Consider the following 21459-nt stretch of genomic DNA (forward strand, 5'->3'; position numbering starts at 1 on the left):
ACATCAGCCTCCTGAGTAGTTAGGATTACAGATGTGAGCTGCCAGTGTCTGCCTTAATATCCTAAAGCAACTCCTTGCAGCCTCCTGGGAAAGTTTTCCTGACCCCCGTCTGCCCAGATCTGCCCTTTGACTGGACTGCTTCAACGCCAGCTCTTGAAGCCAGGCAGGGCCCTTGGTGTGCCAAGTTGTAGCTGCCCAATTTCCTGCCTGCTGCTCCTACCATGCGATAGGATGGTGAATATGAGGTTAGTGCAGCTCATTCACTGACACCACCATAGCAGTATGTGGGAGAGCAGGCTGGCACTAAGTAGGCACTCAATAAACACTCATGGCTATTTGCATATGTTGAACTGAAATGCAAAAGTGTCTTTGCATTGTGGTTCTATTAGGCTTTAGCTCCTGAGCTCCTGTGTCTTCTCCAGAGGTCCCTCTGTCCAGCATCCTTGAGAGCTTTGGAGCCTCTGGGTCCTGTTCTAACTTCAGCCTTCTTGACAAAGATGGCAGAGTCCCTGCACCCCCTTCCCGCTGCCCACACCAGATGCGCCTCCTGCTTCCCGGGGCCCGTCGGCCTCCATTGCTTGTAATCACAGCCCACACCCCTGGGCCAGCATAGACAGAGCTCAATAGACAGGGAAGGCTGAGACTGCTCAGTCAATCAATCAATCAATAAACCAATCAGTCTTCCTCCCACAGCCTCTCCTCCCTGGCGTGTCTCATTACCCAGGTCTGATGATCAGGCAGAAGCAGCCTCTGCGTAAAGGTGACCCCATTTCAGGTTTGTCAAGGCAGTCAGGAGGGGCAAGAGAAAAGCAAGACAAAGAAGGGCGCCCCGGATGTGTGTCTGCCGTCTCCGGGGACGTCTGGGAGCCTCGGTTCCCGGGCGGGGGCCGTGTGCGAGCACGGTCAGCCCACGGCTGGTGTGTGCAGACAGGACGCGAGACGCGCAGAGAGCCCACACGGTCCTCCTGGGCTCACCAAGACCCCAAGCCCAGTCACAGCAGCACACACCTATAGTCCAAGCTGGGAGGCCAAGGCGGAAGGATTGCTTGAGATGAGGGGTTTGAGGCCAGTCTGGGCAATGTAGTGAGATGGCCATCTCAAGGAGAGAGAGAAAAAAGAGGAAGGGAGGGAGGCAGGCAGCCAAGTGTGGCAGTGCACACCTGGCTTCTCAGCAGTTGTGAGGCTGAGGCAGAAACATGGCCGGGCCAAGGCCAGCCCGGGCCTCACGAGACTGATGACCGTCGTAGCCGGGCTATGAGGAGGACCCTATCAACACAAGAACAGCAAAGAGAGCCAGGAGCTGGTGGCTTATGCCTTTAACTCCAGCGACTCAGGAGGCTGAGACCTGAGGATTGCAGTTCAAAGGAAGCCTGGGCAGGAAATTGTCACGAAGCTGGAAGTGGAGGTGTGGCTCAAGTGCCTTCCTTGATCCCTTCCTCTTTTTTTTCTTTCTCTCTCGTTGAGATGACCACCTCACTATATTGCCCAGACTGGCCTCAAACTCCTGATCTCAAGGCTCAAGGCGCTCGCCTTGAGCTGAAGAGCTGAGGGGACAGTGCCCAGGCCCTGAGTTCAGGCGCCAGGACCAGCAAAGAAAGAAGGAAAGAAAAGCAAGCAAGCCCACCCTTTCCCCTTCCGTATCAGCCCCTCTTGAGACTCGCGGGGCGCAGTGCTTTCCTTCAGTGCTGGCCTTCTGAGCATCACTGTGGGTCCCGCTGATGCAGTCCCAGGGAGTAAGGCCCTGGTGTCCGAGTCCCCCCCAGCCAGGGCCCCGGCCTCCACTGGGGCCCTCGGCTGCCCAGGCCTAGAGCTGTCCCCATGAGTTTCTCAGTCACTACCAGGTCCAGGACAGGGGCAGCTGACCCTGAAATAGAGCTGATGGCTGCCAGGGAGCCCTTCTCGGGGTGCCATGAGTTTGGGGGATGGTCACAATAGCTCTTTGATGTCTCTCCCAGGAGCCCACTGTATTTTCCGTACTTTGCGCAGTGAACTTACGGTTCTCAGCCTCTCCCTCTCCGGAAAGGAGAGAAGGAGGAAGGAAGAAAGGGCTGGCATTGTCCTGTGATTGGCACCGCGTGTGAATGGGGCCGCTGCTCCTTTTCAAGCGCCCCTTTCCATCCCCTGCACGCCACATTCATGCTGGAACATTCTTTCTTTCTTTCAAAGCTTCTGTCTTTCTCTCCCCCGCCCTTTGTGTGTGCCCTCCTTCCCCTCTTCTGCCTTTCATTCCCCCTCTGCCCACCTCCCTCCGACCGCTCTCTTCTCCTCTTTTTTCCCCTCCCTCGGCTTCTTCTATTCAGTTCCCCTTTTTCTCTTTTCTTTTTGCCTCCCTTTTTTTTTTTTTCCTGATTCTTTTCTTCTTTTTCCTTTTGAATAGCGCTTGTGTTGCGAGGGAAGGGAGCAGTGGAGAAATGCTTTCATTCCAGAAGGGAGCCCATGGGTGGTTTTCTTTTTTTTTCCTCCATCACTTCCCAGCATGCACTGAGCTCATGGGTCTCCGTCGGCTCCGTGTTGAGGAGTGGCAGTGTGTGGGAAGGGTCCCTGCCAGGTGAGGGGCCCCTGGGAGCTGCAGAATGGAACGCCAAGCCCAGCAGCTGGGAGGCACTGTGAGCTGCTGCCGCCTCTTCTGCTGGCTTGGGGGGGGGGGAGGCTGGTGTTGGCAAGGTCAAAGGTGAGCATGGAGCCACACGTCGCCCCTCTGTCAGTGCCCAGACAGGGCTTGGGCTTGTTAGAGATGCTGTGGTGAGCTCACGAGAGAGCTGGGCACTTGCAGACTCCCTGTGGCTGCCCCATAGCTGCGGGAGCCGTGTGCCCCAGGTTGACCCGGCCCCAGAATGTCCCTGGTGAGGAAGGATCTGCCAGCTGTGGCTTCACACACAGCTGTGTTGTCACATCATGTGCGACAGGACCAGAGGTGCCCCCTGCTACACTCCTACACTACCTGCTGTAAAACCTGTTTGGGCACCTGCTTCCCTGCATAGAGTTAATCACAGCTCCCTTCGTATGCTGGCACTTTGATGGTTTTGATGTTGCTGCTATGACTCATTGTGGTCCTGAGGTCAGAGACTATACTGTGTGTGTGTGTGTTTGTGTGTGTGTACACGCGCGTGTGCCCATCCTGGGGCATGAACTCAGGGCCTGGGCGCTGCGCCTGCACTCTTCCACTCCTCAAGGCTAGTGCTTTGGAGCCACAGGTGCCACTCCGGTTTTCTGGTGGTTCATTGGAGACAAGAGCCTCAGGAACTTTCCTGCCCAGGCTGGCTTCGTACCACCACGGCCAGATCTCAGCCTCCAGAGTAGCTGGGATGACCGGGTGAGCCACTGGGGGGGTTGGGGGGGTAAAGGGGGACGGGGGGGGGCGGGCATGGCTGGAGCCACCAGGCTGTCATCTCTGTTGTCATTCTCCCAGACATTCCCCAGAGAATGCCACTCCACCCCTCTTACTCCACCCACTCCTCCAGCCAAGCAGGATCGCCACCCGCCAGCCGGGAGGAGTGTGTGGACCTCAGGAGCCGAGGCCTGGAGGTCAGAGGGGACAGCTTCTCCTCCTCCACACTCGTGCCTGGCCCGCGGTGGGAGTGGGTGCTGCCTGAGCATAGAATCGGGGGTGTAACTTGTCACGGCAGCTCCCGCGGGCTCCTCGGGGACCACCTGTCTCCCCCTCTCCCCCCCCCCCGTCTCCCTCATCCAGAGAAGAGGCCGGGGTCTCCCCCAGGAAGATGCGGGGGGGGGGGGGAGCCAGGTAGAGGCTGGCAGGAGCAGGGAGGGGTGGCGGCCGGCCGGCATGGAGGAGAAGGGCGGGCTGTGAGTCAGGAGCTCCAAGCCTCCTGGAGGGCGGGGTGGCTGCACGCTTCCTCACACCCACTGTGTGGAGGACCCATAAGCGCCTGGGGGAGACACGGAGGGGGGGGGAGGAGGGGGAGGAAGGATGGAGCAGAGCCGTCACCCCAGCCTGCAGGTGGCGGGGAGCAGCAGGGTTGTTCCCCTTTAAGAACGGGCATCAGGACCTGGCTGTGTGGCCCCCAAGCTAAGAATAGCAGGGAGGCTGCAGGCTCCAGCTCCTGTTTAGTACTTCCCAGGCGGAGGCCTGCCTAGACTCCAGGCCAGCCACAGGCCAGCCACACGCGCAATCTGCTGGGAACATTGTCCTTACAGCTGACTGCCTGGGACTGGAGGCGTGTGCACCACGGATGCTCGTGGCGCCGGCCGTGGTGTTCGCATGCGGGCTGAGCGCCTCCTCCCTGTGTGTCTTACTTAAACCGTCGCTGAAGGCTTGGACTACAATGCCTGACGCCCTGCAGCGCGGTGCATGGACAGGCTAGACTGCCGTTCCACCCAGGGACTATGAGGAGAGACTGGGCGTACGTTTTCACGACTGAGCCCTAAGGAGCCTGAGGCAGGAGGATGGGGAGCTCAAGGCCAGTCTGGGCTATCTTACTGCACACTGTCTGGTGGGGAGGAAGGGAGGGAGAGGAGAAGGAAGGAAATGGAACAGGTGCAGCCATCTGAGTAACAAGGGAATATACGCTGTGGATGGAATGGTGCCGGCAGAGGCCACTGTATTCGTAGGTTACAGGTGGTACCTTATGTGTCACCTGCTTGGATGTCCCCTGTTGTCATCGTTATATGGGACAATTTTTTTTTTTGAGCCAAGGCATGGGCCTGTCCCACAGCTTTTTTGCTTGAGGCTAGTGCTCTACCACTTGAGTCACAGCGCCACCTCTAGCTTTTTTGCTGGTTTACTGGAGATAAGAGTCTCAGTGACTTACTTGCGCAGGCTGGCTTTGAACCGCGATCCTCAGATCTCAGCCTCTCGAAGAGCCACCGGCTGTCCTCTGTCTGGAAGTAGTTTACCTCCAGAGTGTGCTTTGAGCAGTCATATTCTGAAGGCTTCCTCCACCTTCCTGGATCTCAGAAAGGTCCAGAAATAAGTTGGTCCCCAAGGGTATCGTTGTGAACCAGCCGTGGGCGCCGTGGGCTTGGGTGAGGATTAGATGAGGTCATGTGTTTGCCCGGGCCGCGCAGCCCCTCTCAGGGCCGTGGGCCAGTCTGTCCCGCTGGCATGCGGGCTTTGTCTGTACACACGCTGCCCAGAATCTTCTAGGAAGGTTCTTCTGTAAAAGTCTGTAAACCACAGTGGGCCTTCTTTGGTTTGGGGTATGGCTGTCCCTCTTCTCCTGTCCTTCATCCTGACTATCTGAGCTCTTTGTCGAGGGCGGGCGGGCGGGGGGGGGGGGGGCGGTGTTTCCAGGAAGAGGCACACGCCTGTGTGGAGGGGGGCATGCTGGGTTTTGTAGTTCACCAGGCAGCGTGGTCTTTTGGGCTTTGCACCTGCAGGGGTTGTGAGATCTGAGGTAAGCGATGAGGTTTTCTCACTCAGGCCCCTGGCCCAGGGCCATCTGTTGGTCCCCTGCTCCGTCCCCTGTGACCCCAGCCCCCAGGGGCTCTCCTGAGGGCTGAGCACTGGAGTCGGAGTTTCCTGCGGACTGAGGTTCATGCCCAGCCTCTTGTTCTTTCCTTGAACCCGGTCAAGTTGATGTGTTTCCTCGTGCTCATCCTGGGCCGGGTGGTGTGTCTGGTGTGCATGCACGCGCTGCAGCGGCGAGAGCCAGGCTTGGAGGCACAGCTCAGCTGGTAGAGGGCCAGCGGTGAGCGAGTGCTTCAGGTCTCCTGTTGGAGACCCAGTCTCAGAACAGGAGGAGAAACGAATCAAGCTGGGAGTGGTCCTGTCTCAAGTGCAGTTCCACCCTGGTAACCTGGCTCCTCCTTAGTATCTGAGTCTTCTCTGGCCTTCTTGGAGAAGCAGCTGTTGGGGGTGGGAGAGTTGCTTGTTTCGTGTGTGTGTGTGTGTGTGTGTGTGTGTGTGTGTGTGTGTGTGTGTGTGTGTGTGTGTGTATGTGTGTGTGTGTGGTACTGGGGTTTGAACTTGTGGCTTCATGCTAGCTTACGTTGTCAAGGGGGTGGCCTATCCTCCAGCCCAGCCTTCGGTCAGTTGCTTTCGAGCTTGGAGTCTGGGACTTTTCAGAGAGGTCTGGTATTGGAACTTGAGCCTGCAGATCTCCTGAGTGGCTGGAATTACAGGCAGGAGGCACCCACCCAGGCAGGGCCTGGAGGACCCCCTCACAGCCGCTGGGGAACGCTGGCGTCTTGTTTTATTGGTGTCGTCTGCTGGAGTCACACTGGCATTCAGGTCACCTGCGTCTGCGTCAGATCTGGGCACCATGGCCCAGAGCCCCCACCCACGGTGCTGCTCACCATCCTGGTCCCTCAGCGAGAATCGGGTTGTTCTGGACACAGGCTCAGGACCTGCCCGGAGCCTGCCTGCACCTCCCGTCTGTCCAGCACCTCGGCCTCTGTGATCGAGGATGCCTCGCCCCAGGCCTCCTCCTCCTGTGCCTCCTGGGACGGCCTCTCTGCATGCCCGTCCCTCCCGGCTGGACTGTGCGGTCAGGTGTGGGTAGGTGGACTTGTGCTCCACTCACGTGCGTGTGACGTCTGCGTGTGTACGCTCAGCCAAGCCAGCCGTTCCTCCCTCCCCCGGCCGCCCAGGCCGTACGTGAATGGAGGAGAAGCTGTGTTACTCTGAGCCTGGCATCATTCTGCAGAATAAATGCTGATCACGGCAGGCACCGGCTTTGGGGGTGGGCGGGGAGGTGGCGCTGCCCGGGTCTCTGTGGGCGTGGAGGCCGGCTGTGGGAGGGGAGGCCGGCCCCGGCCCTTGGCACCCGCCTTCTCGCTGCTCCGGTCATCGGCCCCTTCCGTCTCCAGGCTTGAACCTGGGTCTTTTTTTATTTTTTAAACAGAGTTATTCTATACTTTGTGGCACCCCATGAATTTCCTGCCTGATATACTTTGCGCTGGTGTGTGTGCCTCTTAATCTCGTCTCAACCTAAGAGTGGGGTTCTGGGGTTGGCCATCTTCTGGGCCTGAGAGCAGATGGATGCTGATGTCCTAGTGGCAGTAACAGCCCTTTCCCTGGGGCCCTCCCGTGCGCGTCAGCCCTGCTGTGTATAGCCTTCTCTCCAGAGCTCACCATTTGTGTTATTTCCCTTCCCTTTTATTTTTATTTTTTCCAGTCCATCGTGGGGCTTGAACTGTGGGTGTGGGTCCTGTCCCTCAGCTCTTCAGCTCAAGGCGAGCGTTCTACCACTTGAGCCACAGTGCCACTTCTGGTTTTCTGATGGTTTATTGGAGATAAGAGTCTCACAGACATTCCTGACCAGATTGGCTTTGAACCACAATCCTCAGATCTCAGCCTCCTGAGCAGCGAGGATGACAGGTGTGAGCCACTGGTACCTGGCTATTTTTTATTCTTGTTTGTTTGTCTTGCCAGTACTAGGATTTGAATTCAAGGCCTTATACTTGTTCATCTGACACTGCTACTGATGCCACACCTCCATCAACCCCATTGTGTGTGTGGGGGGGGTGTATCCTAGTATCTTAATCTTCTCACAGTAGTTACAGGTGTGAACCGCCAATGCCTGACTCACCACCTTGAACTTAAAGTGGACATGAGGTTAGACTCAGTTTTCATTTATGCCCTGACATATTGGGAAACTTGGCCAAGCCCCTCAGTACCTCTGAGCCTTAGTTTCCTCCTCTGTAAAATGCCCTTTGTTAGTAAGCTGCTAGGCTCCGTGTACACGATCATCCGCAGGACCTCAGCTGGACCTCAGCTGGACCTCTGCCGGCCTAGGGGAGGGGCTCGGTGTGTGTAGTCTCTCCCTGCTGCGGTCTGGGGGGCTGTGTGAGGAAGTCCCGCCCACAGCGGCCCCGCGGAGGGGCCGTCCTGGCTTCCTCCTCCTCCGGCTCCCCAGAGGCCGGGCCTGCCTTTCAGGGGAAGTGTGGTGTCCTGATCACTCTGGGGGCCCGGGCTCACTGTGTCCTGGCGTGGGGTGGGCCAGAGTGTCACACTACCTGTGGGGCATCCACAGCCCATCCACGGTCACCGTGAGACCCGGGGGCCCGGCGGGGGTGGGGCAGTGAGGAAGTGTGGCTGGTCCTGTGGCTGGGGCCGTGGCAGCGGCCGTGGGCTCCAGGCTTCCCTTCTCACTGGGCACAGCGTGGCTGCGGTTCTCTCCCCCCGCCCCCCGCCTCCTGGGGTGTTTGGGGCCTGGCTGACCACACCTCGCTGGGCATCCTGCCACTGCTCCATCCTGGGTGGGGCGCAGCTTCTGGGGGGAGCAGGGGTCCCTCCCCCCCATGGGCCCTGTTCTCTAACCCCCACCTTCCCATGATCCTTCCTGTCCAGAGGACCGCACTGGAGGGGCCGGGGTGAGGGGTGGGGTTTCCCTTCCTTCCTTTTTTCTTTAAGCAAGAGATGAGTAAATGTCCTGAGGCCACAAGAGAGGACTCTGGAGGGGACCAGAGGGAAGTGGAAGGAGGGAGAGGCAGGAAGCAGAGTGTGTGTGTGGGGGGGGGAGGGTTGGACTCCCCTGCACCGGAGGAGAGATGGAAGGAGAGAGATGCCGGAATGCTCCACCGAATGGCAGAGCGAAGGATGGGGTTGCCATGGAAACGGAAGAGGGGAGGAACAGAAGGAGAGGAAGACAGGATGGAGAAGGCAGGGCTCCGGGAGGGAGGAGTCCAGGCGCAGGGTGAGGAGGGGGAGAAGGGGAACCGAAATCCCACCAACAAGAACGCCGACAGGGCAGGCCCGGCAGGGCCCCCGCACCCAGCCTGCGGGGTGCCTGCCTCAGTTTCCACACGGGTGAGATGAGAATGTTCCTCCCTGCTCCTCAGGAGCCCTTAGGTCTAGAGGGAAGTACATGCCTGCTCGCAGACTTCCTTCTCTGGAGATTCTTATCTGTGGCCCTGGAACTTGTGAAGCCCACTCTGGGTTTGTGGTGGCTGTGGTTGGCTTGCTTGGTGTTCTGTGATGTGAACTTGGTGACTTTGGAGTTCACCCGATCACCTTTGTTGGAGGAAGAGTTTTCTTTTTTCCTTCTGGAATTGGAGGAAAGACAAGGAATCTTCCAGAAACAGGAGGCCGGCTGTCCCTTGCCCTGCGTGTGTGCAGGGGGAGGAACTGGTCAGGAAAAGGAAGTGGAGGAGGGGGTGGAGAACCCATCAGTCTCTGAAGAGAGGGAAAGAGGGTTAGACAAGACCAGCGGCCGCCTCGTGGGGCTTGTGGGTTGGTGGCAGGAGTTGGGGCTCAGCGAATCGCTCTACAGAGAAAAGGGGAAGCTGAGGCAGAGAGAGAATCAGGGCTGGCGGGAGCTGGAGGCCTTGCACAAGGCCCCAGCATTCGGCTTTCCCTTCCTCTTCCTCTGGTGGGGGGGAGGGGGGGTTACCTGTGGGGCCGGGAGAGGACTGTGGGGAAACTGTGGGGAAACGCCAGCCAGGTTTCACTTCCCGGTGAAGTCTGGGTTCTGCTGGTCCTCCCTAGCCCCAGGGGAACAAGGACCCAGAGCCTCCGCACCCTGGCCGCACAGCTGGGATAGCCTGGACTGCCCAGTCTTGGCAGGCTGCTGCCCCCCGTTGGCCAGCTGCCCCGGGTTTGAGCTTTGCTGGGTGCTAGCTGACACCTAGTAGGCGCTCAATTGAGGCGTTGGCATCAGACTCAGTTGTGGGAGTGGAAAGAACCGGATGAACAGGCCCAGGGCAAACCCGTCCCCGTCAGCCGCAGGAGTGGGCGTCCTCTGGAGCCGAAGCAAAGCCGCCGTCGCAGGAGCCCGAGCCCCTGTGTCTGGGGTCGGTTTGTGTGTATTTCTTGGTGGTTGTTTTTTTTTGAGCTTGTACGAGGGCTTGAACTCGGGACCTGGGCTCTGTCCTTTAGCTTCTTTTCATTCAAAGCTGGACCTCTACCAACTTGAGCCGCATTTCCGGCTCAAGTTGGTTGGAGATGAGTCTTGTAGGCTTTCCTGCCTGGGCTGGCAGCAAACTGGGATCCTCAGATCTCAGCGGGGAACCACCAGCGCTTAGTTGATTTGTGTTTAGAAACCAAGGCTGGCCTCTTTAACTCCTTCCCAGGGCTGGGATGACAGGAGGGCACCACCATGCCCAGTTCTTTTAGTTTGTTGAGATGCCGCACTCGGTGGTAAGGGTTCGTCAGAGAATATCTGCACATAACCATGTTGCTCTGGTGGTTCTTTCTCCAACATAGCTCTTGCCCTTCCAATCCCAAATCAGATCGGACTTTTGTGGGGGCTCAGCATCTGTGCCCCGATGCCCTGAGCCCGCTGGCCTGCCCTGCCTCCCTCCACAATGGGGTGGGAGGGGTCTCAGGCCAGGGAGGAGTGACAGGGCCCAGGCCCTGTGCAGACGAGGAAACCGAGTCACCGGCCCAGGGCCACAGGGTCACAGGGCTGGGAGCAGAGCACTGCAGCTTGTGGGGGGGGGCTGCTTGGGGGTGAGGAGGGGCTGCTGGGTCTCAGGGGTCACACGTTCCTCCCTCCCCAGGGACAACAGCAAGCTGAGGGAAATGGCTGTCCCTGTCCCCACCTCCCAGTGCCACAGCGGGTCCCCTCCCCCTCCAGGGCTTTGTTTCTTGGCCTCTACAGCCTGCCTCTCTCCTTCCTTTCCCCTTTCCCTCTCCTCTCCTCTCCTCTCTTCTCCTCTCTACCTCCCTCACTGCGGCTCCTCCTCTACCCCTCCTTCCTAGTGTCTTCATTTCCTCCCTTCCCCCACGCTCTCCTTCCTGTGCGCCCTCCCCTTCTCTCTCCCTTTTTTCTCTTTCCTTCCTTCCTCTCTCCCTTCTCCATGACTTCCCTCCCCCAACTCTCAGCACAACGACATTCAGCTTCTCCTTCCCTCTGTCTTTCTGTCTGTCTGTCTGTCTGACTGTCTCTTCTCCCTGCCTTGGACATTTGCTGTCTCGGGTGCTGTGTGGAGACCAGGTTAGCGCTGCCGAAGGCCCCGCTGCGTCTAGTGGATGCCCCGTCCGAGGCCGGAGCCCTCTGAATCCCTCTATTTAGGACGTGGGGGGGCTTTTGTTCTGTGTCCTTGCTCTTGGGGGGCCGGTGCCGCTGGGGGCGGGGGGCTGCACCCACTGGGCTTTCCTGCCGCTCTGCTCTGGGCATGGGAAGGGGTGAACCAGAGGCTGGTGTTGGTGAGGCGGGCCCGCTAGGGGGCGCTGCCCAGCCGCTCCTCCGTGCTTGGAGACTACAGGCCCAGACGCACGCGTTGCCCTCCCCCAGGTGGTCAGTGTGAGAGAAGGAGGCTGGGCTCGCTGGCAGGGGGCGGCTCCTGCTGGCTCCCAGTGACTGGGACAGCCTCCAGTAGGCCCAGTCAGAGCCATGAAGTCTGCTAGGGGCATTGGGCCGGGGCCACTCCACTGCGTTGTGTGGCTGTGAGATAGTGGCGGCATCTTACTCCTGGGGGTGCGGGCGGGCGGCACTGAGCTCCAGGCGGCTCCTCTCCCAGCCTGACCACCTGTTACTGCCGGGCACCGGCCTCCCGGCCATCTCCTCACCACCCCTGGGGGAAATGGGGAACACAGAGGACCGGGCTTGAGGCCACCACGTGACCCAGAAGCCACTGGGATTTGAACTTAAGACACAGTGCCAACTTCCTAGCGTACGCCTTGCCAAGATCAGCAGGTCCTGCCTGGGGGAAGTCTAGAGAAAGTGCCAAGTGCATTGCTGGCTCAAAACCACAGCGGACACACAGGGAGCCAGCCGGGTGCTGTGTCAGGCAGCTGGGCGCGGGGCGGGGACACCCCTAGCCTGCTGAGAAAGCGGGGTGGCTGCCTGCCGGCACCGCCACAGCTGGGCGTGGTGGGCTCCTCCATGGGTCGGCAAAGCAGGCCCCCCCCCGCCCCCTGCTGCCGGAGCTTCGCCGATGCTTTTTGCACAGATGAAGGAAAAAACGCTCAGTTCTTAGCCGGGCCCTCAGAATAAGCAGAGTTTTCCTGAACTTGGGGCCTGTGGTTGAGAAATATCTCTCAGTTCTGTATCCTACAAACTATCGTGGTGTGTGTGGGGGGGGTGTTGTATACTCAACACCCAGATCCTCCAAACCTCGGCCTCGGGTGGCGGTGGGTGCTTAGGGTTTTGAAATGCATCTTATCACCTGCTGATCTTGCAAGTTTAGAAGGGGAAACTGAGGCACGGGAGAGTGGCTGCACAGCCACCTGGGACAGCTTGGGGCTTGAGGCCAAGCTGCTCCTGGTTAGCTGTCCTTTCCAACAGCTGCTGGGGGACAGGGCCTGAGCCCCTGCCCTTTCCCTCCCGACTCCTCTTCCTCTCCCCCTTTCCCCCCCTCCCCCGTTCCAGATGGACCCCAGTCCCGCCACGCTGCCTATGACCCCACAGTGCAGAGCTGCTCTAAGCTTAATCTCCAGTGTCTGTCTCAAGACAGTTCCTGTCTGGGGTATTTATAGACTCTGGAAGAGGAAGCTCCGCTGGGGGGCCGCAGCCCCGGGCCTGGGCCTGTTTCCTGAGGAAGAGCTGTCCGCTGCCCACATGCCTGGCTCCAGCCCTGGGAGTGAAGCCCCTGGTGTGCATGCATTGCCCTCCCTCTGCTGGGGCAGCCCTGGGCACGCCGAGGTGCACCATAGGCCCGGGAAGCCCTGGTGGGCGCAGGAAGGAACAGCTCGGCTGGGGCTGGCACCCCAGGGCGGGCGGATGGGGGGACGTGCTGTATGCTATGCACAGGTGCACAGGGCTGGCTGAGCAGGTGCATGCCTGGGCTGCTGGCGTCCAGGAAGGGAGGACACGCAGTGCCAGGACAGGTGGGTGGCCTGGCTTCGTGGACAGGAACTGGTTAGATAAGAGACTGACTTTGAACCTGGGAGCTAGTGTTTTTTGTTTGTTTTGGTGGGGTTTGAACTCTCTGGGCCTGGGCGCTGTCTCTCAGCTCTTCAGCTCAAGGCTAGCGCTCTACCACTTAAGCCACAGCGCCACTTCCTATTTTTTAATCAGCATGAGTGTGTGTGTGTGTGTGTGTGTGTGTGTGTGTGTGTGTGTGTGTGTGTGTGTGTGTGTGTGTGTGTGTGTGTGTGTGTGTGTGTATTCCCCCTTGGGTGCCATTCTTGGAGCTGGTTTTCCATTACTTGAGGCTTGGCTCTATTTCCGGCTTTTTGGGTAGCTAATTCGAGATTAGTGTCTCAAGGAGGGCTGGGAATGTGGCTTAGTGATAAAGTGCTTGCCTAGCGTGCATGAAGCCCTGGGTTCAAGATGCTCAAGGACTTTTCTGGCCTGGCTAGCTTCGAACCATCATCCTTAGACCTCGGCCTCCTGAGTAGGTAGGAGTATAGGTATAAACTACTGGCGCCCAGCCGAATTTAGATACTTAACTATGTAATGTTTCCTTAATCGAGAAAAGTAACGGTCCTCTCCTCAGACAGGCGTTTTGCACCAGAGCTGACGAGGTGGCAGCCGATGTTGGAGACCAGATTTATTTTTGTATGTTGACTTGTTTTTATCCTATATATAAAAAGCCATTCTCCAGCCAGAGCTATGGCAAATGGTGACAGTTGTTTAACACCTCACAGTCGTCTAGAGGGCTGTGTAAAATTAATTACCCCGGTGGCAGAGCCAGCAGGACCGCTGCAGGGTTGAACGTGGTCTGTGTCATGTTTGAGTTGATGCTGGTTTTGACCAGCTCTTCACATAGTGGCATTAGTTTTTGCTTTTTTTTTTGGTCAGTCGTGGGTCTTGAACTCTGGGCCTGGGCGCTGTCCCTCAGCGAGCGCTCTACCCCTTGGGCCACAGCGCCACGTCCTGTTTTCTGGTGGTTCATTGGAGATAAGAGTCTCATGGACTTTGCTGCCTGGTTTGGCTTTGAGCTGCGATCCTCAGATCTCAGCCTTCTGAGTCGCTAGGATGACAGGCGTGAGCCACTGGCACTGGACAGTTTTTGCATTTCTGAGTTCAGTTTCTGAAGACTTCAGGAAGGACTTACAGGGTACAGTTGGCAAATCATGGCAGTACAACCTCCCCGATCGACATGTGGGAAGACAGGCCGGTGGGGCGGGGCTTATCCAGGAGCCCACAGGGAGATGGGTAGATACCGTTAGCTCCGTAATTACACGCGTGTCCAGCTCTCCCGGCACGGAAAGAAAGACCTCGGGTCAGCATAGCCAGTCCTGTCCATGCTATATAGAACTTCCCTCCCCTCCTCTCCCCTCGTCCCTCTCTTCCCTTCCCTCTTTCCTTCTTTCCGTGCTGGTACAGAAGGGGTTTGAACTCAGAGCCTTCTGAGCTCTCGTGGCGTTTTCACTCGAGGCTGGCCCTCCACCCTCCGAGCCATGGTTCCACTTGCAGCTTTTTGCTGGTTCATTGGAGATTTCAGAGTCTCTGTCTTACCTGCCTGGGCTGGCTTGGCATCTCAGGTCTCAGCCTCCTGAGTGGCCGGGATTCGGGACGTGGCCTGGCGGCAGTAACCAGCGTCCCCTCCTCTCCCCACAGCGATGCCCTCCTAGGCGCCGCCGCGGGATGGAGCGCTTCAAGGACTCAGGGACACAGACCGACGCGGTGGTGGTGCTCTCGCTGGCTCAGGCTGCCGTCCTGGGCCTGGTCTCCGAGAATGAGCTCTTCGGGGCGACCATAAGCGCCGAGGCCTTCTACCCTGACCTGGGTCCCGAGCTGTCCGGGGCCACCGCGGGGGACCCCGGGCCGCCGGGCCCTGACATCTACCAGCTGGCGTGCAACGGGCGCGGGCTGGAGGAGCCGGTGGAGGAGGAGGTGCTGGAGGTGGAGGCCGCCTTCGAGAAGCACACGCGGCGGAAGACGCGGCCGCCCGTGCGCCTGGTGCCCAAGGTGAAGTTCGAGAAGGTGGAGGAGGACGAGGAGCAGGAGGTGTACGAGGTGTCGGTGCCCGGGGTGGACAAGGACGGGGGTGCGGCGGCCGAGGCGGTGGCCGAGGCGGCGGCGGGCGAGGCGCTGGTGCAGAGCAGCGCGGTGCGGATGATGGACCTGAGCGCCTTCGGCCGCAAGCTGCGGCCGCTGCGGCCCGCGCCCCGCACGCCCCGGCCCGAGCTGGACGCGGCGCCCTTCGAGCCCCCCTTCCCCGAGCCGCAGCCCGGCGCGGCGCTGCCGGGGCCCGAGGCCTTGCCGGCCGAGTGCGGGTTCCCACCGGCCCATCTGGCCCCGCTGGGCGACCCCGAGGTCCCCGCCCTGGCGTCCCCCGAGCCCGGGAAGCCGGAGTCCGGCTTCGTGTGGCAGGAGGCCGGGGAGTTCGAGGCGGATGCGGCCGGCTCGACGGCCGAGCGGCACAAGAAGGCGCAGCTGGACCGGCTGGACATCAACGTGCAGATCGACGACAGCTACCTGGTGGAGGCGGGCGACCGGCAGAAGCGCTGGCAGTGCCGCATGTGCGAGAAGTCGTACACGTCCAAGTACAACCTGGTCACGCACATCCTGGGCCACAACGGCATCAAGCCGCACTCCTGCCCGCACTGCAGCAAGCTCTTCAAGCAGCCCAGCCACCTGCAGACGCACCTGCTCACGCACCAGGGCACGCGGCCGCACAAGTGCCAGGTGTGCCACAAGGCCTTCACGCAGACCAGCCACCTCAAGCGCCACATGCTGCTGCACTCGGAGGTGAAGCCCTACAGCTGCCACTTCTGCGGCCGCGGCTTCGCCTACCCCAGCGAGCTCAAGGCCCACGAGGTGAAGCACGAGAGCGGCCGCTGCCACGTGTGCGTGGAGTGCGGCTTGGACTTCTCCACCCTCACCCAGCTTAAGCGCCACCTGGGCTCACACCAGGGCCCCACGCTGTACCAGTGCCTCGAGTGTGACAAGTCCTTCCACTACCGCAGCCAGCTGCAAAACCACGTGCTCAAGCACCAGAACGTGCGGCCCTTCGTGTGCACCGAGTGCGGCATGGAGTTCAGCCAGGTGCACCATCTCAAGCAGCACTCCCTCACCCACAAGGTAAGCCCGGCGCTCCGTGACAATGCACGCCCAGCATCGTCCCCCCGGGGGTTAGCTGCAGGACCACTCTAGCAGGAAATAGAAGGGAGTGTCTGCTTTCTTCAGCTGGCACCCAGGGCCCCCACCTGTCATCCTAGCTACTCGGGTGGCTGAGATCTGAAGAGTGGGGTTCAAAGCTATCCTGGGCAGGGAAGTCTGAGAGACTCTTAACCTCCAATGAACCACCAGAAAACTAGCAGTAACATTGGGGCTCAAAGTGGTAGAGTACTAGCCCTGAGCACCAGTGCTCAGGGACAGCGTCCTGGCCCTGCGTTCAAGCCCCACTGATAGGCAAAAAACAACAACAACAATAAAGGCAAGCAAGAGCACAAGGCCCTGAGTTCTAGAACCAGGTTAGTTGTTTTGTTGCTAGTAATGGGTTTAAAGTTGTGCTTGCTAGGCAGGTGCTCTTTGGCTGACCCACGCCTCTAGTCTCCTGTGTGCGTGTATGCGTGCATTGTGTGTGTGCCATAGCTTTAAACTCAGGGCCTGGGTGCTGTTCTGAGCTCTTTGCTCACGGTTAGCTAACGCTCTACTTGAGCCACAGCTCCACTTCAGGCTTTTTTGAGTGACTGATGATAAAGAGTCTCATGGACTTTCCTGTCCAGGCTGACTTTGAACCCCAGTCTTCAGATCTCAACCTCCTGAGTTAACTAGGGTTACGGATGTGAGCCAGCAGCACCCAACTCTAAATTGATTTTTTTTTTTTGTAAATTGATTTTTATTTTTTTTATTTTTATTTTTATTTTTTTTGCTTATGTGGTGCTGAGGAATCGAACCCAGGGTCTCAGGCATGCAAGGCAAGTGTTCTACCACTGAGCCACCTTCCCAGCTAAATTGATTTTTAAAATAGGAGAACTTACTAAGTTTTTTTCCCCCTCAGTCCTGGGGCTTGAACCAGGGCCTGGGCACTGTCCCTGAGCTTCTTTTGTTCAAGGCTGGTACTCCACCCTTTGAGCCACAATGTCACTTCTGGCTTTTTCTGTGTATGTGGTACTGAGGAATCGAACCCAAGCTTTATGCATGCAAGGCAAGCACTCTACTGCTAAGCCACATTCCCAACCAAGAATTTTGTTTTGAATGAAATGTTTATAGGACCCCCCTGCAGGACCCACAGAGCGTCATTTGAGAATCACTGACTATCTTCTCTCTTTTCTAGATGGGAGGCCGGGCAGAAGTGGGGAGGACGCTCTGTTGTTTGCCCCTCTGTCTGAATCTTTCCTTTCAGAATGGGTCAGATAGATCTGATGCCCAAGGACTGAGAGATGTAGGAAACACTGGGGAAAACCACGCGTGCATGACTGAATGAACACACGTGTGTCTCTGGGCGTGGGCACAGTCCTAAGTGTACACATGTGCGGGTGGCAGGTTGGTAAGGCCACTTATGGCCTGCCTTCTCCCGGCGGTGCTCAGCAGCACCCGAGAAAGAGACACATCTTAGGCCCTGTCCATGATGGCACGTGTGTCATTCTCTCCCCCCCACCCCCCCAGGGTGTGAAGGAGTTCAAGTGTGAGGTGTGCGGCCGCGAGTTCACGCTGCAGGCCAACATGAAGCGCCACATGCTGATTCACACCAGCGTCCGGCCCTACCAGTGCCACATCTGCTTCAAGACCTTCGTGCAGAAGCAGACCCTCAAGACACACATGATTGTACACTCGCCTGTGAAGCCATTCAAGTGCAAGGTACCCGGCGGACGCCTCGCCTGCCGGGGGGTGCGCGGACAGGTCAGCCTGGCTGGGTGAGGTCCACAGCGCAGAAGCTGCGGAAGTTGTGTTGGTGGAGATTCGGGGACTCAGGCAGTAGTCCCAGTGCCACCGCCACTGCCGAGGCCCGGGTCTGGGACTCTGTGGTGACGTGGGAGTCCTGGGCTTTTCAGCCCCACGCTGGGAGAGGAGGGGGGCGGCCACCCACGTCTCAGTGGATGGCCAGCAGGAAGGGGCTTTGCCCGGGGCCCATGGCTCATACCTGTCATTCCAGCTACTCAGCAGGCTGAGATGTAAGGATCAGCATTCAAAGCCAGCCTGGACAAGAAAGTCCAGGACAGCCTTTTTTTTTTTTTGTCAGTCATGGGTCTTGAACTCTGGGCCTGGGCGCTGTCCCTCAGCTCTTCAGCTCAAGGCGAGCGCTCTACCACTTGAGCCACGGTGCCATTTCCTGTTTTCTGGTGGTTCATTGGAGGTAAGAGTCTCACAGACTTTTCCGCCCCAGCTGGCTTTGAACTACGATCCTCAGATCTCAGCTTCCTGAGTAGTTAGGATGACAGGCGTGAGCCACAGGCGACTCCATGATAGTCTTTTTGTTTTTGGTCTGGTTGTGGGGCCTGAACTCTGGGTCTGGGCACTGTTCCTCAGCTCTTCAGCTCAAGGCTAGCGCTCTACCACTTGAGCCACAGCGCCACTTCCGGCTTTTTTTTCTGCTTATGTGGTGCTGAGGAATCGAACCCACGGCGGCATGCATGCAAGGCAAGCGCTCTACCACTGAGCCACCTTCCCAGCCCCTCTATGACAGTCTTATCTCCAGTGAACCACCAGAAAACTGGAACTGGTGTTGTGGCTCAAGGTCTTGAGCAAAAAAGGCTGGGGCCTGAGTTAAAGCCCCACAACTGACCAAAAAAAAAAAAAAAAAAAAGCTGGAAGTGGAGTTGTGGCTCATATGGCAGAGCACCAGCTTTGAACTCTAAAGCTAAACAAGAGCCCAAGGCCCTGAGTTCAAGTCCTAATACTGGCACACTGAAGTAAAGTAGAGGGGCTTGCTCGGCCCCGGGAGGAGGCCCCCGGAGACAGGAGGGGTGGAGTGGGGCGGGTCCTGCGGGCTCACGGCTGCTGTGTTCCAGGTGTGCGGGAAGTCCTTCAACCGCATGTACAACCTGCTTGGCCACATGCACCTGCACGCTGGCAGCAAGCCCTTCAAGTGCCCCTACTGCTCCAGCAAGTTCAACCTCAAGGGCAACCTGAGCCGGCACATGAAGGTGAAGCACGGCGTCATGGACCTCGGTCTGGACAGCCAAGGTGGGTGGACGGTGCGCAGAGGACGGAGCGGGAGCCCCAGCAGCGTGCCGCCCGCGGGAGCCGCCCGGCCAGCTCGGGGAGCGGGGAGGCTGACCAAGGCCGACTCCTCGGTGGGGTGGGCTCAGAGCTGGAGAAGGGGGTGCCCGGGGGGACGTGCTGGCAATGACGGTGGGGTATTTATGTCTGCTTCCTAGGAGTGACGAGAGCACGTGAAAACAATAATAATAATAAAAGTAATAACTTATGTTGGTTGCGTGCTGTGTGACTGTGGTCCCCACAGCGGGGTTTTGCTCTGGCACCGCCTCCATGCCCCCACAGAGGCAGAAACTAAGGGGGGGAGACCTTGGGGGAACTCACATGGGATCACAGCTCACAGGAGGCCTTAAGTAGATGCCTCGTTCTCGGGAGCTGACATTTGATAAAGGACGGTGGGGGGGAAGGACAGACACAGGGAGGGGTGGGAGAGGACAGTAAAGGACGGCGGAGCGCCCTGCGGGTGTTTGAAGGGCACACAGAGGCTAGCGCCGAGCTTCCCAGCAGCCGAGGCAAAATGTCACACAGGCTCTGCCGGCCCGAGGGCCCCCCCCCCCCCCCCCCCCGTGCTCAGAAGAGGTATATACATGGGCCTGCCATTAAGATCTGGGAGAAATTTCCGGAGAGAATGCCACCCCTCCACAGCCGGTAGACGTTCCAGAGGCTGTGACAGAACTTCCCCGGGGGTTCACGGCCTCTCCCTTCAGCCCTGGCCGCACAGCTGACCAGCGGTCTGTCCCTCTGAGATGGGGGGTGACTGGCGCCTGGGATTACAGGTAGATGGCGGCAGTCAGCACCCTGGCCTTGGTCTCCAGCAGTGACCAGCGGATGCCCTGAGCGTGGGACTGGCCTCCTGAGCTGAGAATCTTTGGCATTCTTATCCCAACTGGCTGGCCGTGCACCCCGTGCACCCCTGGGTGCCAGCCCCTCCACCCCAAGAACCGCGCCCTGCTCTCCACGGGGTGATGGCGCTGCAGCTGGGGAGGGGTGCTTTGAGCCGGTTGTACCCCAGCTCCCCCAGGACGGTTGAGGCCGCAGGAGGGCGGGGTGGGGGGCACCTCCAGCGGTGCCCAGGTCCTCACGGGGCTGCTAGTTAAGGACCCCATTTAGACACACGACCCCCGGCCTGAGCGAGTCCAGACCCCAGGTCCTGGTGGTGGCAGGCTCTCTGGTGGCTTCTGGCGCTGGCATCCGTCATCCATGTCGCTCAGCCACCCGGGGAAATGATGGAGCCGACGTTGCCTGCATGCCTGGTGCCAGGACGGCCAGACCCTGGTCTCCACCCCGTCCTGTCGGCCACCAGCGATGCTTAGGGTCCACCAAAGGACACGGTGCCGTGAGGGGCTGCTGGCCTGTCACCTGTCACCCGCAGGTGCCAGCGTGTTCTAGGTGGGGCCACCGGTGCACTGCATGGCTGTCACCCACAGAGGCAGGTCACTGGAACAGCATAGTAATAGGTTATGCCCTAGCCCCAGACTGGATTGAACCAACAAAGTTAATGATGACCAGGGGGCCCCTGATAGAGACCCAGGGGGAGACACTCTCACGAGTGTTTTGTAAACCTTCCTTGCTCATAACCAGCTGTGTAACTGGAGGGCGGGAGCGGAGCCAGCCTAGGCTCTGGGAGTCGGGATGGTTGGCCACGTTCTGTGGGATCAAGCAGACCCCAGCGAGGTCGATGCTGCAGGCCCAACTAACACAGGGCTCACGCCGCCGTGCGCCAGGACATCAGGGGACCACTGCAGGGCTGGGAAGGCGGCTCAGTGGTAGAGCGCTTTCCTCGCATACTTGAGGCCCTGGGTTGGATGTTTCAGCACCACATCAACAAAAAAAGTCAGAAATGGCGCTATGGCTCCAGTGGTAGAGCGCTAGCCTTGAGCTGAAGCGCTGAGGGACAGCGCCCAGGCCCAGAGTTCAGGCCCCATGACCGGCAAAAAAGAAGAGAGAGACCACTGGAAGCTGGGCAACAGATTGTCCACAGGACATCTCTCCACCCATAGCACGAGCTGGGATTCTTCCTCGTGGTCCCAGGATGGCTGCCAGGGCTCATGAGTGTGAACAGTCAGGGCCTTCTCCTTTTAGTGCTTGAACGTCATTGGAGAGAAGGTTCTCGAAAATGACTAGCAGTTATCTCAAGACCAAGCAGCCAGTTTAGATCGGGGAGTTTGCCCCCTAGACGACATCTGGGTGTAACTGGGCTGGTGGTACTGGAATTACTGGTGGAGATCAGAAATATAATATAACCCAGTGCCTTGCAGTAAACAGGAAAAGGAATTAGGGCCCCAGAGCTAATCCTGCCAAGGCCCAGAACCCCTACATGTACTTACCAGGGCCAGACCCAAACGCATATTCTCAGTGGGTGGGCAGATACATAGGGGGTGAGCTATAGTTCCTGCCAGCCAACTTCTCTGAGTGAGCCTCTCCCTGCCAGCCTATCTCCAGCTTGCTAGGCTTGCTAGGCAAGTGCTCTACGGCCCCAGCCTGCCCGCTGATCTCCTGGAATACCTCCATCTGGCTGATGTTAACAGTCAGAGCTTTAACAAATAAGATTTCAGCCGGG

The 21459-nt window shown here is 58.7% G+C and overlaps 1 protein-coding gene across 4 annotated transcripts in view; it reads left to right on the forward strand.

The window, feature by feature from the left end:
• Znf710 (zinc finger protein 710) overlaps positions 1 to 21459 on the forward strand; it is a 40162-nt gene that overhangs the window by 15519 nt on the left and 3184 nt on the right. The window contains exons 1-5 of one of the 4 annotated variants that reach the window (XM_070043272.1): positions 8451 to 8597; positions 14352 to 15818; positions 17349 to 17540; positions 18692 to 18866; positions 19061 to 19267. In XM_070043272.1, the coding sequence (XP_069899373.1) occupies positions 8466 to 8597; positions 14352 to 15818; positions 17349 to 17540; positions 18692 to 18866; positions 19061 to 19131 (2037 nt within the window). In that variant the 5' untranslated portion in view covers positions 8451 to 8465 and the 3' untranslated portion in view covers positions 19132 to 19267. Of the gene's footprint in view, positions 1 to 8450; positions 8598 to 9524; positions 9694 to 14351; positions 15819 to 17348; positions 17541 to 18691; positions 18867 to 19060; positions 19268 to 21459 lie in introns of those variants that run through there. The other 3 variants (XM_070043269.1, XM_070043270.1, XM_070043273.1) reach the window with 3 other exon arrangements.

The sequence above is a fragment of the Dipodomys merriami genome, unplaced genomic scaffold (assembly GCF_024711535.1).
Source record: "Dipodomys merriami isolate MVZ:Mamm:240054 unplaced genomic scaffold, mDipMer1.0.p SCAF_33, whole genome shotgun sequence".
Taxonomy (NCBI): domain Eukaryota; kingdom Metazoa; phylum Chordata; class Mammalia; order Rodentia; family Heteromyidae; genus Dipodomys; species Dipodomys merriami.